The following is a 14,890-nucleotide window of genomic DNA, read 5'->3' as shown; positions in this document are numbered from 1 at the left end:
GGACTTATAAAAAGATTGGATCCAATAGAGAAATTTACCCTGTATCCCCAGTTGCTGCAAAATTGCAAACATAAATGGTCAAGAGACCCGGCCAAATGCCTTTTCTACATCTAGTGAATGAATCGAGGATGGTTGACTCGACTGGGTCTAACAGGACACGTATGTTATCAAAACTTTCCCCCCAGCAATTTGTGCAAAACTCCACTGCACGACTCATCTACCAACCTTGCTACACTCATGTCACCCCTCTCCTTAAATCACTTCACTGGCTCCCTATCCACGTTCGCATACAGTTCAAGCTCCTATTGCTGACCTACAAGTGTGTTCATTCTGCTGCACCTCAATATCTCTCCTCTCTTCTCTCTCCTTATACACCTCCCAGAGAACTCCATTCCTCAGATAAGCTGCTCATAGCTGTACCCATCTTCTCCACTGCCAATTCCAGACTTTGTTCCTTTCATCTAATTGCCACCTATGCCTGGAATAAATTACCTGAGTTTGTCCGCCAAGCCTCTTCCCTTACCTTGTTTAAAACAGACTGAAAATCCATTTTTTAAATATATCCTTCAATCCATAACCGCACTGCCCACCAACCCAGCCAGCAGATTAACCGTTCCCCTTAACTCAGTGGTCTCAAACTCAAACCCTTTGCGGGGCCACATTTTGGATTTGTAGGTACTTGAAGGACCACAGAAAAAATAGTTAATGTCTTATTAAAGAAATGACAATTTTGCATGAGGTTAAACTCTTTATAGTTTATAAAACTTTCCTTTAACAGCTAAAAGGAAAGATATATAAACTATAAAGAGTTTTACCTATAAATACATTAACTATTTTTTCTGCGGCCCTCCAAGTACTCTATTTTTTCTGCAGCACTCACATTTAAAGTTTAATATCTTTTCTTTCTCAAAACAGGCACATTTCAATCACTAAATTGAAAATAAAATCATTTTCCTAACTTTGTTTGGTAATTTCATCAGTCTCTGGTTGCACTTTATTCTTCTGACTGTGCATCCAATATTTCTTCCCTTCTTTCAGCCTCCTGTATGCTTCCTCTCCTCCAGACCTCATTCCCTCCCCCAACTTTTTCTTTCTTTCTCTATGTCTGTCTTTCTCTGATTCTGTGTCCCATTTTTTGCTTTGTTTCTGGCTCCCTGCCCCCCCTTCTTTCTTTCTTCCTTCCTGCCCTCCCCATGCCACCGCCGCCGGGGAATAGGCTGCTGCTGCTGCCGCAACCATCGGGAACAGGCCGAGATCTCCCTGCTTCTCTTCTCCACGGGGCCAATTCTAACGTCGGAAAGGACGTTCCAGGCAGCCAGGCAGCGATTGGCTAGCCAGAACGTCCTCTCGACGTCAGAATTGACGTCGGGCGGAAGAGAAGCAGGGAGATCAAAGAACACGGTGCCGTCCTGTTCACAGATGGCAGCGGTGAGAAGGGAAGGGAAGCAGGTTGGGCACCACTGCTCTAGACGAGCCACGAGCCGCACTCTAGGGAGAACAGTGGACCACCCCCCCTTGGTACGCAACTGGAGCAGCAGCGTCTGGCCGGCTCTTCCGTGGATAGCGCAAGGAGCCGTCAACCCGCAGCTTTGAACAGAACAAGCCGGCCAGACACGCTGCTGCTCCAAAACGAAGAGAATGATCGTGTCCAGACCACAGGCCGCAAATAAAACTTGGAGAGCCACATGCAGCCAACGGGCCGCTTGTTTGAGACCGCTGCCTTAACTGTATCCATGACATCCTGTTTGTCTGTCTTGTGTGTTTAGATTGTAAGCTCTTTCGAGCAGGGACTGTCTTCTTTGTGACTGTACAGCGCTGCATACGTCTAGTAGCGCTATAGAAATAATTAACAATAATAGTGGTAAAGAAATTGGGTGGTATGAGCTACAACTACTAGGGGCTTTACCTGGTTTAGGTAAGATTATAACTGCTGCCAATTTCTAAGAGTATGGAAGCTCAGTTTCTGCTTGAATAGAGTTAAACACTTTGGTTAGCTGTGGAGTCAAATATTTCTTAAAACATTTATGTTTGTTTATTGGAAGCTTCTATACCGTTACTAATGACTGGGGAGTCAATTCAGAGTAGTTTGCATGAGCTTCAGTAATGGTGTTAATACATGAGTTAAATATATGTATATCTTACCTATTTATACCATCTATGTACATATAATATTCTTTAGCATTTCTCCAGACCGGTACGGATGGGTAATAGCTTACCATGACCAGCAGATGGAGACTGAGACAAAATTTTGGCTGTAATACTAATAGCTGTGCTTCCCTTTAGTCTAACAAGTCTGTTCTCAGTCTCAGCAGGTGTGGTAAGCTGTGCCAGTCTTTCCTTATTTTTTTAATGTAGGCCTGTTGGAAGTTGTTTAGTGGCCTTCTTGTCCCCGTTTGGTGGCAGACTGAGCTTGGGGTGACACTTTCGAGGGTGTCACACTCGCCGGGTCATGAGCTGAATCCCTCCCCCTCCCCCAAATTTTTCTTGAGGTGCCTCAGCTGAAAGCCTTGCCACAGATACTGGCAAGGCATATGGCTTAGGAGAGCCAGTGGAGTCTGTTCAGACTGAAAAAAAAAATCCTGAGATAGTGCCGGTCTGAAGGGAGCCTTCAGTTCATTGACTGGTCTATGCTCACAGTGTGTCGGCCGCTGCAAAGGGGAATCCTTATCGGCTTCAGGTACCGGCAACCAGGGATTCCCTTCGCGAGTGCCTCGTACACCATCAGCTGACTGCAGGGAAGCATGGACTTCCCTTGCTGCCCTCACAGGGATTCCCCCAGTGCCGATGGTCAGGAAAAAAAGGTTGCCCTTACTGCCAATGCTGCTGGGGACTCCCTTACCGCTGCTGCCGGTTTGCTTGCTTTAGCGGCTGGGACGGTTTAGATTTTTCAGCCGCTACAGGCCTCGGGAGCATGTGTTCCGTTGGGTTTTGCTCCGATTTTGGCGGGAAACACCTCCATTTTGTCTGCAGCTTCAGGTGACCTTCCCCCTGTATTAGAGAGACAGGGGCAGGTTTCTGCTGAGTCTTCTGCTTTGGTAGTGAGTCCCATATGGCCGCCAAGGTTTTTTCCCCTGATTTTGTTTTCGCCTTTTGTAAGGCTTATCTTCAGGCAGCCAGGAGTCCTACTTCCGCCCCAGGAGGGGGGTGATGTTTCCCTCTACATGTGCGCCGGTTTCGTCCCCGTCTCCTCCTTTCTCGACCAAGCAGCCGAGGGTATCTTGGGACAAAGATTTTTTACTATGGGGAGCAGTTTCTCTTGATGAGGAACTCAGGATCCTTTTGGACGGACAGATGCTGCTGGTTGTGGTTTTTCGGTTCCATCAGTTGGCGAGGATGCATCAGTGGTATGCATCTTTCAGCGGGAAGAGCTCCAGGAGCTTATTATTCAGGTCTCAGTGTTGCATTTTGAGGAAAACTTGAAGGAGCCCCCGCTTGTGGTGGACCCTCTGCTTCAGGGGATCCGCTCAGCATTCTGATCTTTTCCTATGCATCAGGATATTCAGAATATTATGCTTATGCAATGGAAAGCGCCGGAGGCTTGCCTGTATCCCATCCCAGAGGGGTGATAGGGATACCTTGAAGTTGCTGGTGGTGGACGTGGTGATCTCGGTCATCGCAAAGCAGCATACGGTGCTCCTTGAGGGGCTGAGGAGCGTAGGTTAGAGTCCCTCCTTAAGCAGAATTTTGATGTCACTGCCCTTGCGGTCCAGGTGGCAATATGTTGCGGTCTGGTAGCTCGAGCTTATTTTCAGTGAGCCAAGCATGACCATGAGTCTGACGACTGATCCTTGTAAGATGGATGCTTCTTATCTCTCTGATGCCATATATGACCTGTTGCAGGCATTGGCCAAGTCCATGGCTCTCGGGGTTACCGCCCATCATACCTTGTGGCTCCGGGATAGGTAGGTGGGTACGGCATCTAAGGTTAAGCTGATGAAATTTCCCTTTCGGGGGTCTTTTTTGGTTTGGCGAGGATTTGGACAAGTTGGTTTAGATCTTAACGGACTCTTAAGGTGCCCTGTCTTCCTGAAGACTGTGCCCGCCCACCTGCGTGGGGTGGCATTGTTCAGGGGCATTTCTGTGATTTCCACAGATATTGCCCTGGTTGAGGGGCTGCTTCTTTTCTTGCTTTTGGGTCTCCCCAGGGCCGTTTCTTTCAGCGCATGCAGTCCTTTCTGGGGGCTGGGGGCCCATGTGTGTGTGTTTGGGGATGATTCATACACTGGTTCCCCCGCTGCCCGCCCCGCCTAATGTCTCCTTGCTGGTGCCTCCCTTGGTTCTGGTGGGTTCTCGGTTACAAGACTTTTACCAGGGGTGGGCCAAGATCACAACGGATCAGTGGGTCCTTGAGGTGATTCGGGATGGTAATGTTCTGGAGTTTTCCTGCTCCTTGTCAGATCACTTTCTCGCTTCTCCTTGTCAGGTGACATGGAAGAAGCGGGCCTTTCTCCAGGCGCTTCAAAGATTGCTAGATCTCAAAGTGGTAGTGCCTATGCCTCCGCAGGAGTGGGGCACCGGCCAGTATTCGATTTACATCGTGGTGCTCGAGAAAGAGGGGACTTTTCGGCCCATCTTGGATATGGAGGGGATCAACAGGGCTTTGTGAGTTCCATCTTTTTGCATAGAGACCCTGAAATCTGTCATTCTAGCGGTTCAGCCGGGGTACCTTCTGACCTCTCTCGATCTGACGGAAGTCTACTTGCATGTTCCAATTTGCGTCTCCAATCAGCGGTTCCTTCGATTTGCGATCTTGGGACAACTGTATCAGTTTTGTGTACTTCCTTTTAGTCTGGCCACAGCTCCGTGGATGTTCATCAAGATTATTCTGATTGTGGCGACAGCCTTGCGCAAGAAGGGCATTCTGGTTCACCCCTATCTGGACAACTGGTTGATCCGAGCAAAGTCTTTTCAGGAGAGTTCCCGAGTTATGACTTGGGTTGTGGAGTACTTGCAGTCACTGGGATAGGTAGTCAACCTGTCCAAGAGCCAGTTGGCTCCGTCTCAGCGCCTGGAGTACTTTGGAGTTGTTTTCGACACCAGCTTGGGGAAGGTTTTCCTGCCGGATGCTGGAGTGGTCAAGTTGCAGTTGCAGATTCATCTTCTGATGGCTTCCTGATGTCCTAGGGGGCAGATTTTTCTCCAGGTCTTGGGGTTGATGATGGCTTCCCTGGACATGGTTCGGTGGGTCTGGGCTCACATGCACCCATGTCAGCATGCTCTGCTTCAGCGGTGGTCGCCCCAAGTGCATTATTTGGACTCTCTCGTTTGTCGCAGTCTCCGTTGGTGGCTACAGTCTTTCAATTTGGTGCAAGGAGTGAGTCTGGATCAGCCCCAGTGGACAGTGCTTCTCATGGACGCCAGTCTCCTCCATTGGAGAGCTCAGTGTCTCAGGCGCTCGGCTCAGGGCAGCTGGTCTCTGGAGGAGGCGTCTTGGTCGATCAATGTTCTGGAGACCAGATCCAGACATTGTTGACGAGCAAGTCTGTTCGGGGTCTCTTAGACTATTAAGAGGGAATACCTAGGTAAGAAAGGTTATTCAGATACAGTGATCTCCACTCTCTTGGTGTCCTGGAGGCTTTCCACTTCTCGGGCTTATGTGTGGTTTGCAGAATCAGGGCCTAAGTGTCCAGTGGTCGCGTCTGCAACCGCCTTCAGCTCTCACTTCCTCCAGCACCGGACACATGCACAAGCTGCACTGCCTCCAATGGTTACCTTACGTTCTGGAACGTTGCTCGCCTCACTGCTGTAACCTCAAGCAAGTGCTTTCCTGGGTCTGTCATGATTGTGAGGTGGAGTGGAGAGGATAATCGCTTACAGATGCAAGAAAGCGTTTGCATGAGGTTACAGCAGTGAGGCGGGCAACGTTCCAGAACGCAACCGCTGGACACTTAAGGCACAAGTGTTCCATAAAGAATCATTCTTTATAATACCGAGGGCCTCAAAATAGTACCTGGTGGGCCGCGGGTTTGAGACCACTGGACTAGAGGGAAGCAGAGCCAAAATTTTGTCTCAGTCTCCACCCACTGGTCATGGTGAGCTGTTACCCATCAGTGAACTGTACCGATCTGGAGAGTCTAAAAGAGAGAAAATTTTAAGGTAAGAACCTAATTTCTCCTTATTATAATTTCTGTATATCATATTATAGTTCCTGTATATCATATATTTGTGAGTTTACTCTTTCAAGTTCCAAGTGTTTCTTCCATGTTGCTAGTCCCCCCCTAAGTGTTTCTTTATTTGCTAACGTGTTCTGTGCTATTTCCCCTAATTGTTTCTTTATTTGCTAAAGTGTTCTTTGAAGAGTATCGTCTTTATTCCTTTCTTGAACTTTCTAGTGTCCTTTTCTAGTTTTAATTTCCTCGGAAAGGAGTTCCACCACATTGGGGCCATCACTGAGAACATTCTTTTCCTGACACATTTGTATTTGAAGTCTCTGAAGGATGTATTCTAGGCTCAAGAGTAGGGCGCGAGTTGGTTTATGGTTGTCTATTCTGTTTGCTAGGTATTGCGATTCTGAAAGTTGAATGATTTTGTGTGTCAGCAACATGATCTTGAATTTCACCCTGCTTTCAATCAGGAGCCAATTTATAGAATTTATTCGTATAGCTGTCCATACCAGGGAATTTGCCTTAGGGCAAACTCTTAATAGCCGTCAGTATTTCCTCCACTGTAATAGGTAGTGACAATGTTGGACAACTACATCAGATAGCAGTGATAATGGTCACCTGAGCCAAATATTCAATGATCTGTAGGATGGATTTAGATATATATGAGTAAAAGCTAGTATAAAAAGTGAGAAACTCTCTGGATATTTAAATCATCAGTTAAAGGGGTTCCTGTTTGGGAGTAAATTAGGGATTTGAATTCCTTACTGATTGGTTTTTAAGCATGAAAGCAGTGGCAGCTTGAGGATATTGCCATTGGCTGCAAAGCTTGGAGATTTTGTGTTGCCAGACTGGAGGAAGATGTCTTCAGTTGGCAGGGCTTGGGAATCCCCACTAGCTCAAGTATTTATAAATTGCACTCAGGCATGGAGAAACTTTGTTGCCCATCCCGTCCCTCCCCCAAATCAGCTGTATATGACTACACCACTGAATACAAAAATAATTGTGATGTACATATCCCAAAGCTAACATATTCCAGTTAATAAATTGAAAATAAAACAATTTTTTCTACCTTGTTGTCTGGATGTTTTGTTTTTCCATCATCTTGGTCCCAGTTTCTCTTTCTGCTTTTTGTCCATCTTCAACTAATTCTCTTTCCAGTGTCTGCTGTCCATTTTTTCTCCTCTTCTCTCATTCCATTTCCTTCTTTTGCCTGTCTCCAACATATTGATTTTTCTCTTTCAGCTTTAACTTTTTCTTTCTCTTTTGTCTCTGTCCACTCAAATCTTGCCTTCTTTCTCACCCTTCTTCTTTTTAAATGTTCAGCTACCTCTCAATTCTCCATCTTCTCTCAGTTCCTAGCTCTCCCATTTCCCATCTCACTCCTTTCACAGCCTCCTATTTCCTGCTATCTATTCCCCATTACCACTTTTCTACCACTGTACTCACTGCTCTCTCACTCATCTTGTCATCTACCTTTTGACCTCATCCACATGGCTCACCACTTTCAGAATTCCCCTACCTCTCTCCTCTGGTCAGGCTATAACTCCCTGTCCCTTTGTTTCCATCTCCTAGTATCTTTTAATCCCAGCTCTCTTCCCTCCTGCCCTCCTATAGGTCCATCTCTCTTCCTCTATCTCCATGGTCCAACATTTTGCTCCCTCTTTTTTCTCTTTTTCTTCTTCCCTCCCCCCCTTGATGCTGAACAATGAAATGGAGGGGGGGGGGGGAAAGAGATATGCTGCATCTCTCTGCCTTCCATCCACAGGCATGACATTTCTCCCTCCCTTCCATCCCCATATCCAACTTCTCTCCCTTTCTCTTTCCAACTGTCCCCCATCCCATCTCTCCCCCTGCCTGCCTGCGTCCCTTCCCCAGGGCCATTATTTCTCCCTTTCTCTTCCCAACAGTTCTCCCTTCAAGTATCTCTTTCCCTCTTCTTCCACACCTCCCCAGGTCCAACCTCTCTCCCTTCAGACCATTGCCCACCATCTTTCTCTGTCCTCTGTTTCTGGCCCCATAGGCTCTCCCCCTAAGCCCGATCTAGCACTTCTTATAATACCCTCCCCCTCTGTACTTTAAAAAAAAAGTCCAGGAAGCTTCCTCGGCTCAGTATGTTCTCCCCCTTCTATCAACATCCATGCATCTCTACCTCACTCCTCTCCCACCATCATGTCCAATAATTCTCTCTTCCACCCCCCTCTCTCCTCTTTCTTCATTTCCCCATGTGCACCATCTCGTTCTCTCTCTCAGACACCCAATTCTCCCTTTCTATTCTCTCCCTCAGCTCAGCATCTCTTTCCCTCACTCCCTCCATTCTTACATCTTATGGCTCATGCTCCCCTCCCTCTTTCCCTTCATTCTATGTCCTAAGTTCATGCCCCTCCTTCCTTCCTTCATTTGTCCTGTTTGTGCTCCCTCCCTCTCAAGTCCCAACATGTCCTTCTCCCTCCCTCCCTTTTATGCCGCAGGTGTTTACCTTCTTGCCGGCTCCCTCCATCTTGCTGTAGTGTTCGCTCAATGCCGTGGATAGCGGCTCCTACGTGCCTCCCGCGGCTGACCCGGGAGTGTTCCCTCTGACATCACGACGTCAGAGAGAAGGCTTCCAGATCAGCCGCGGGAGACACGTAGGAGCCGCTGCCCACGGCTTTGAGTGAACACTGCAGCAAGATGGAGGAAGGAGCTGGCAAGAATGTAAACACCCGGGGGCGGCAAAGGAAAACACTGCATTGCCCTCGAATGGGGCCACACAAAATACCTCACAGGTCTGCAGGTTGGACACCCCTGATCTACACCATCCCAGCCATTGAAGCCCTCCCCAGCCTATCCTCCACCAAACGGCTATATACAGACACAGACCGTGCAAGTCTGCCCAGCACTGGCCTTAGTTCTTCAATATTTACTATTATTTTCTAATTATAGATCCTCTGTGTTCATCACATGCTTTTTTGAACTCCATCACCATTTTCATCTCCACCACCTCTCTCGGGAGCGCATTCCAGGGATCCACCACCCCTCAACCTCAAATTTTGTTCTATGTTAATACCTTTCAAGTATTTGAACATCTGAATCATATCTCCCCTGTCCCTCCTTTCCTCTAAAGCAGGGGTGTCGAACTCAATCACATAAGTGGCCGAAATCTAAAACATAGGCTAAGTCCCAGGCCAAAATTTTTATTAAGATACTTAGGTGTCCTTTTATTAAGGTATGCTAACCAATTCAGCGTGTGCTAAATGCGCACCTTAATAAAAGGACCCCTTAGTCTTAGTAGAAGTATAGAGTTACAACCTCTCCAACCCCACACCGGCTCTGTGATGTAAACAAAATAAATAAAATAGACTTTTCCTCTCTCTTATGGGTCCTAGCTCACGCTTGCTGTCTAACACCAGCTCAGGCAGGATACACATTTCAAATGTGACATAGTGTAATCAGAAAACAGGAAATAAAATTATTTTTTCTACCTTTTGTTGTCTGTCTGTCTGTTAACTTGCTCACCAGGGTCTCCTGCCCAATTGATGTTTTTCATCTTTCTCCATGCTCACTATCCATGTTCCATCTCTGTACCTTCCCTTCTACTACCATATCCAACATTTCTTTCCCCATTGTCTCTCTTTCTCTCCCTGCGTTGTACCCTTGGCCAAACCTCTCTATTCTCCTCCATTCAGTATCTCTTCCTTCCTCCCCTCCATTATGTGCAGCATTTCTTTCTCCCCATGCAACTCTCCATGCCTTCCACCCTATGTTCAACATTTCTCTCTCTTCTACATGCATGTCTCTCTCCCCTCCACCAAATGCAAGATTTCTCCCTCACCCCTTTCTACTTCTTTGTTGCATCTATCCCTCTCCTCCACCCCATGTTCAATAATTCTTCCTTTCTCCTCTCTCCCCCAAAGTGCAGTAGCTTTCCATCCCTCCTATCCACCTGTACAGCAGCTTTACATCCCTCCCATCCTCCTGTGCAGCAGCCTTCCAGCCCTTCTATCCCCCTGTGCAACAGCCTTCCAGCCCTCCTATCCCCCTGTGCAGCAGCCTTTCAGCCCTCTCTCCCTCCCATCCCCCTGTGCAGCTGCCTTCCAGCCCTCTTATCCCACTGTGCAGCACTTCCTGATTGATGACTCCCCTCCCATGAGACATCAACATTCGGGCCTCCTACAACAGCAGCAGCATGAACAGCCTACCCGCCTGTGCTCCCTCTTCCCGCGTCATCAGTAGCGCAGCAGAGGAAAAGCCCCAGTGGAGCAGGCCAGGAGAAGCTTGTTTAGACTGCTGACTCTGCCTACCAGGCATCACCATTGCTGCTGCTACCGCTGGAGGTATTGACAAACAGCCCCTGCCGGTATTGGAATCTAAGGACACAGTGAGAGCTGAAATAGTGAGACACACGCTAACTGTGTCTCTGGAGGTACAGTTGCAAGGAGTGCTCTTCCTGAGCCCAGAGCCTCCATTTCCCCCTCCCCTTCGTCCTCGCCCTGTTGCGCGCTTCTCCTCGCTGTCTCATGGCTGGTCCTTTCCTGTTTCTGACCTGGTAGCTGGTGGTTGCTTCCCTCTGTGTCGCTGAGCAAAGAGAGCAAGCAGGAGGGTATTCTTTCATGGGCCAACGCGGGCCAAATTAAGGAATTCACATGGCCAAATTTAATTACCCCCGCGGGCCAGAGTTTGACATGTCTGCTCTAAGGTATACATATTCAGGGCTTCTAGTCTCTCCTCATATGTCTTTTGGCGCAAACCTGCTATCATTTTCGTCTCCTTCCGCCAGACCGCTTCAAGTCTTTTTGTGTCCTTCGCCAGATACTGTCTCCAAAACTGAACACAATATTCCCAAGTGGGGCCTTACAAACATCCTGTACAGGGACATCAACACCTTCATTCTTCTACTGGTTACCCCTCTCTTTATACAGCCCATCATCCTTCTGGCAGCAGCCACCGCCATGGTGCACTGTTTTTTCACTTTTAGATCTTCAGACACTATCACCCCAAGGTCCCTCTCTATATATATTTTTAGGACTAGTTAGCAGTAAACATGGCAGCTACAATCTCATCAACTGCTAAAGCAGGTACCATTTTGTTGTTTGTGCAGTCCAGGTTGATAAGCAAATTTTGACAAGTTAATAGAACCTGGAGCTCCAGAAAGCATAATACCATGCAGCAAGTATTAAAATATAATTATTTCTGCAACTTCCTATTTAAGTGAAATAAATCTGTATGAGTTGTCAATGGAGGGGATATGCTGATGTAATTATCTGCTGAGGGCACAGAGCTACAAGTTGAAACATCCCATTTTAGTTGGTGACATCACTTCTTCCTTTGCTTCATAGCTTTTTTTTTCTAAGCCAAGGGTCCTGTTATGTTGGGCAGAGATTTAAAGTGACATTACACTTGGTAGTCTGTCAGGCTCCGTGGATGCGAGAATATATACAGTAAAACTTTGGCTTGTGAGCATAATTCGTTCCAGAAGCATGCTTGTAATCCAAAGCATTCGTATATCAAATTTAATTTCCCCATAGGAAATAATGGAAACTCAGAAGATTTATTCCACAACTCAAAATCTTTAATACAAAATACTATATGTACTTGTATTGCAAGACCTTGCTCATACACTCCTGCAGCGTCAGAGAGAGAAGAACCATTGGCTCAGTTGTGATGATGTGACACGTATATACTGTATGTATTCATATTGCAAGACTTTGCTCGTTTAGAACAGTCACTACACTCTTGCAGCTTCAGAAAGAGACGAACCATTGGACTCAGTTATGATGTGTAAATACTGTACATACTTGTATTGCAAGACGTCGCTTGTATATCAAGTTAAAATTTAATCAAATGTTTTGCTTGTCTTGCAAAACACTTGCAAACCAAGTTACTTTTACTGTATATGCCTGCTTTCCTTGTAGAACACTTCCTAGAGGTAAGTATCTTGTTTTCTTGATTTTTTCCAGTGTATCAGTCACTTTCTGTGAAGAAATTCTAGCCACAACTATTACAGAAATTCTGATATGTATACAGTAGCTTATATGAAAGAAAAACATTCTTGATTTTTGCAGTGTTTCAGTCACTTTCTGTGAAGAAATTCTAGCCACAACTATTACAGAAATTCTGAGACCTTTGGTTGCAGAGCAGATGATACAGGAAAAAAAAAGGATTGAAGAGGAGAAATGGAAGATTGAAGAAGCCAGGTAATCATTCCTAAGCATCATGTATGATACATTTAAAAGAGAAATTAGGTAAGAAAAGAGAGCATTCCATATATACAAATGAGGATAATATTGAATAGCTTGCAGTAATACAGTATTACATTTCATGTGCATCTTGTAGTTTATTTTTATACGAAAATCACTCCTTTGTGCACATATACAAAATGTCTGTGTGCATTTGCACATGCTGTTAAGTGGGCTAAAAATGTACACTTGTTTACTCTTCTGACCTAATGACCTCCAGGAATGCATAAAAGTAATATGACAATCTATATGTATTTTTAGCCATTCTAAGAGAGGCAACTTTCATCCAAGTCAATCTACCTGGGTAAATACCTGTTCACCCAGGCAGTTGGTTTGAAAATTGTCCTTATATCTATATCAGTACTATGACTCCACATGCAGCTTATCAGGGATGCCAAATCAGAGTTGAGCCACAGTAAAAGAAAAAAAAGGTACCTGTCCTGTGAGGTTGAAGCCAATTCAGTGGATATGAACAGATGCATGTCCGCTGGTATCACTACCCAAAATACAATCATTTTGGGAAAAGATCATGCAATAAACAGGCTTCTTGGAACTTGTATCATGAAGCAGATAGAATGTCTGTTGTTGAAAGTGAAGATTACATTTATCTGGGAGGGGCAATAATTAGTTGCTGCCATGGCCACAATGAGTAGCATAGCTTTAGCAGCATATTGAAAGTAGACTAAAGTGCTCCCAGTTTTGAAGGTTATTGCAGAGTTGAACCATGTATACCTGGGCTTTTATCACAATGGGGTTGTGGTCTTTTTGAGAGAGTTTAGGAACCCTATGGTAGATAGATGGATTTAAATAATGAAATGCACTATATTCAAGGAGGGAAAAGATATTCAGTATGTTGACAGACCTTAATGAATGAGCCTGTGACAAGATCTCTGGTGAGGGGGGAGGGATAAAGACCACCAACCATTTTAGGAGCTTTCCTCTGGACCAACTCCATTCTAATTTTTTCTTTTTGAAGGTGCGTTTTCCAGACTTTGTACACAATATTCTAAATGAGGTCTCACCAGTCTTATACAGGGGCTTCAATACCTCCTTTTTCCTACTGGCCATTCCTCTCCCTATTCACCTAAGCATCCTTCTAACTTTTGCCATTGCTTTTTCAACTTGTTTGGGCACCCAAAATTATTATGTACTATCACACCCAAGTCCCGTTCCACTTTAGTGCTCCCCCTAAACTACTAACATAGTAACATAGTAGATGACGGCAGATAAAGACCCGAATGGTCCATCCAGTCTGCCCAACCTGATTCAATTAAAAATTTTTTTTAGCTATTTCTGGGCAAGAATCCAAAGCTTTACCCGGTACTGTGCTTGGGTTCCAACTGCCGAAATCTCTGTTAAGACTTACTCCAGCCCATCTACACCCTCCCAGCCATTGAAGCCCTCCCCTGCCCATCCTCCACCAAACGGCCATACACAGACACAGACCGTGCAAGTCTGCCCAGTAACTGGCCTAGTTCAATATTTAATATTATTTTCTGATTCTAAATCTTCTGTGTTCATCCCACGCTTCTTTGAACTCAGTCACAGTTTTACTCTCCACCACCTCTCTCGGGAGCGCATTCCAGGCATCCACTACCCTCTCCGTAAAGTAGAATTTTCTAACATTGCCCCTGAATCTACCACCCCTCAACCTCAAATTATGTCCTCTGGTTTTACCATTTTCCTTTCTCTGGAAAAGATTTTGTTCTACGTTAATACCCTTCAAGTATTTGAACGTCTGAATCATATCTCCCCTGTCTCTCCTTTGCTCTAGGGTATACATATTCAGGGCTTCCAGTCTCTCCTCATACGTCTTCTGGCGCAAGCCTCCTATCATTTTCATCGCCCTCCTCTGGACCGCCTCAAGTCTTCTTACGTCTTTCGCCAGATACGGTCTCCAAAACTGAACACAATACTCCAAGTGGGGCCTCACCAATGATCTGTACAGGGGCATCAACACCTTCTTCCTTCTACTGACTACGCCTCTCTTTATACAGCCCAACATCCTTCTGGCAGCAGCCACTGCCTTGTCACACTGTTTTTTCGCCTTTAGATCTTCGGACACTATAACCCCAAGGTCCCTCTCCCCGTCCGTGCATATCAGCTTCTCTCCTCCCAGCATATACGGTTCCTTCCTATTATTAATCCCCAAATGCATTACTCTGCATTTCTTTGCATTGAATTTTAGTTGCCAGGCATTAGACCATTCCTCTAACTTTTGCAGATCCTTTTTCATATTTTCCACTCCCTCTTCGGTGTCTACTCTGTTACATATCTTGGTATCATCTGCAAAAAGGCACACTTTTCCTTCTAACTCTTCAGCAATGTCACTCACATAAGAACATAAGCAATGCCTCTGCTGGGTCAGACCTGAGGTCCATCGTGCCCAGCAGTCCGCTCTCGCGGCGGCCCAACAGGTCCAGGACCTGTGCAGTAATTCTCTATCTATACCCCTCTATCCCCTTTTCCAGTAGATAATTATCCAATCTTTTCTTAAACCCCATTACCGTACTCTGCCCTATTATGTCCTCCGGAAGCGCATTCCAGGTGTCTACCACACGTTGGGTAAAGAAG

The 14,890-nt window shown here is 45.9% G+C and overlaps 1 protein-coding gene across 1 annotated transcript in view; it reads left to right on the top strand.

Moving 5' to 3' along the window:
• The window catches only part of MCM3AP (minichromosome maintenance complex component 3 associated protein), a 556,273-nt gene that overhangs the window by 274,211 nt on the left and 267,172 nt on the right, over positions 1-14,890 (top strand). The window contains 1 exon segment of the mRNA XM_033944925.1: positions 12,143-12,274. Within this exon segment, the coding sequence (XP_033800816.1) occupies positions 12,143-12,274 (132 nt within the window).

The sequence above is a fragment of the Geotrypetes seraphini genome, chromosome 5, assembly GCF_902459505.1.
Source record: "Geotrypetes seraphini chromosome 5, aGeoSer1.1, whole genome shotgun sequence".
NCBI lineage: Eukaryota > Metazoa > Chordata > Amphibia > Gymnophiona > Dermophiidae > Geotrypetes > Geotrypetes seraphini.
This window is presented reverse-complemented; position numbering and strand designations above follow the sequence as displayed.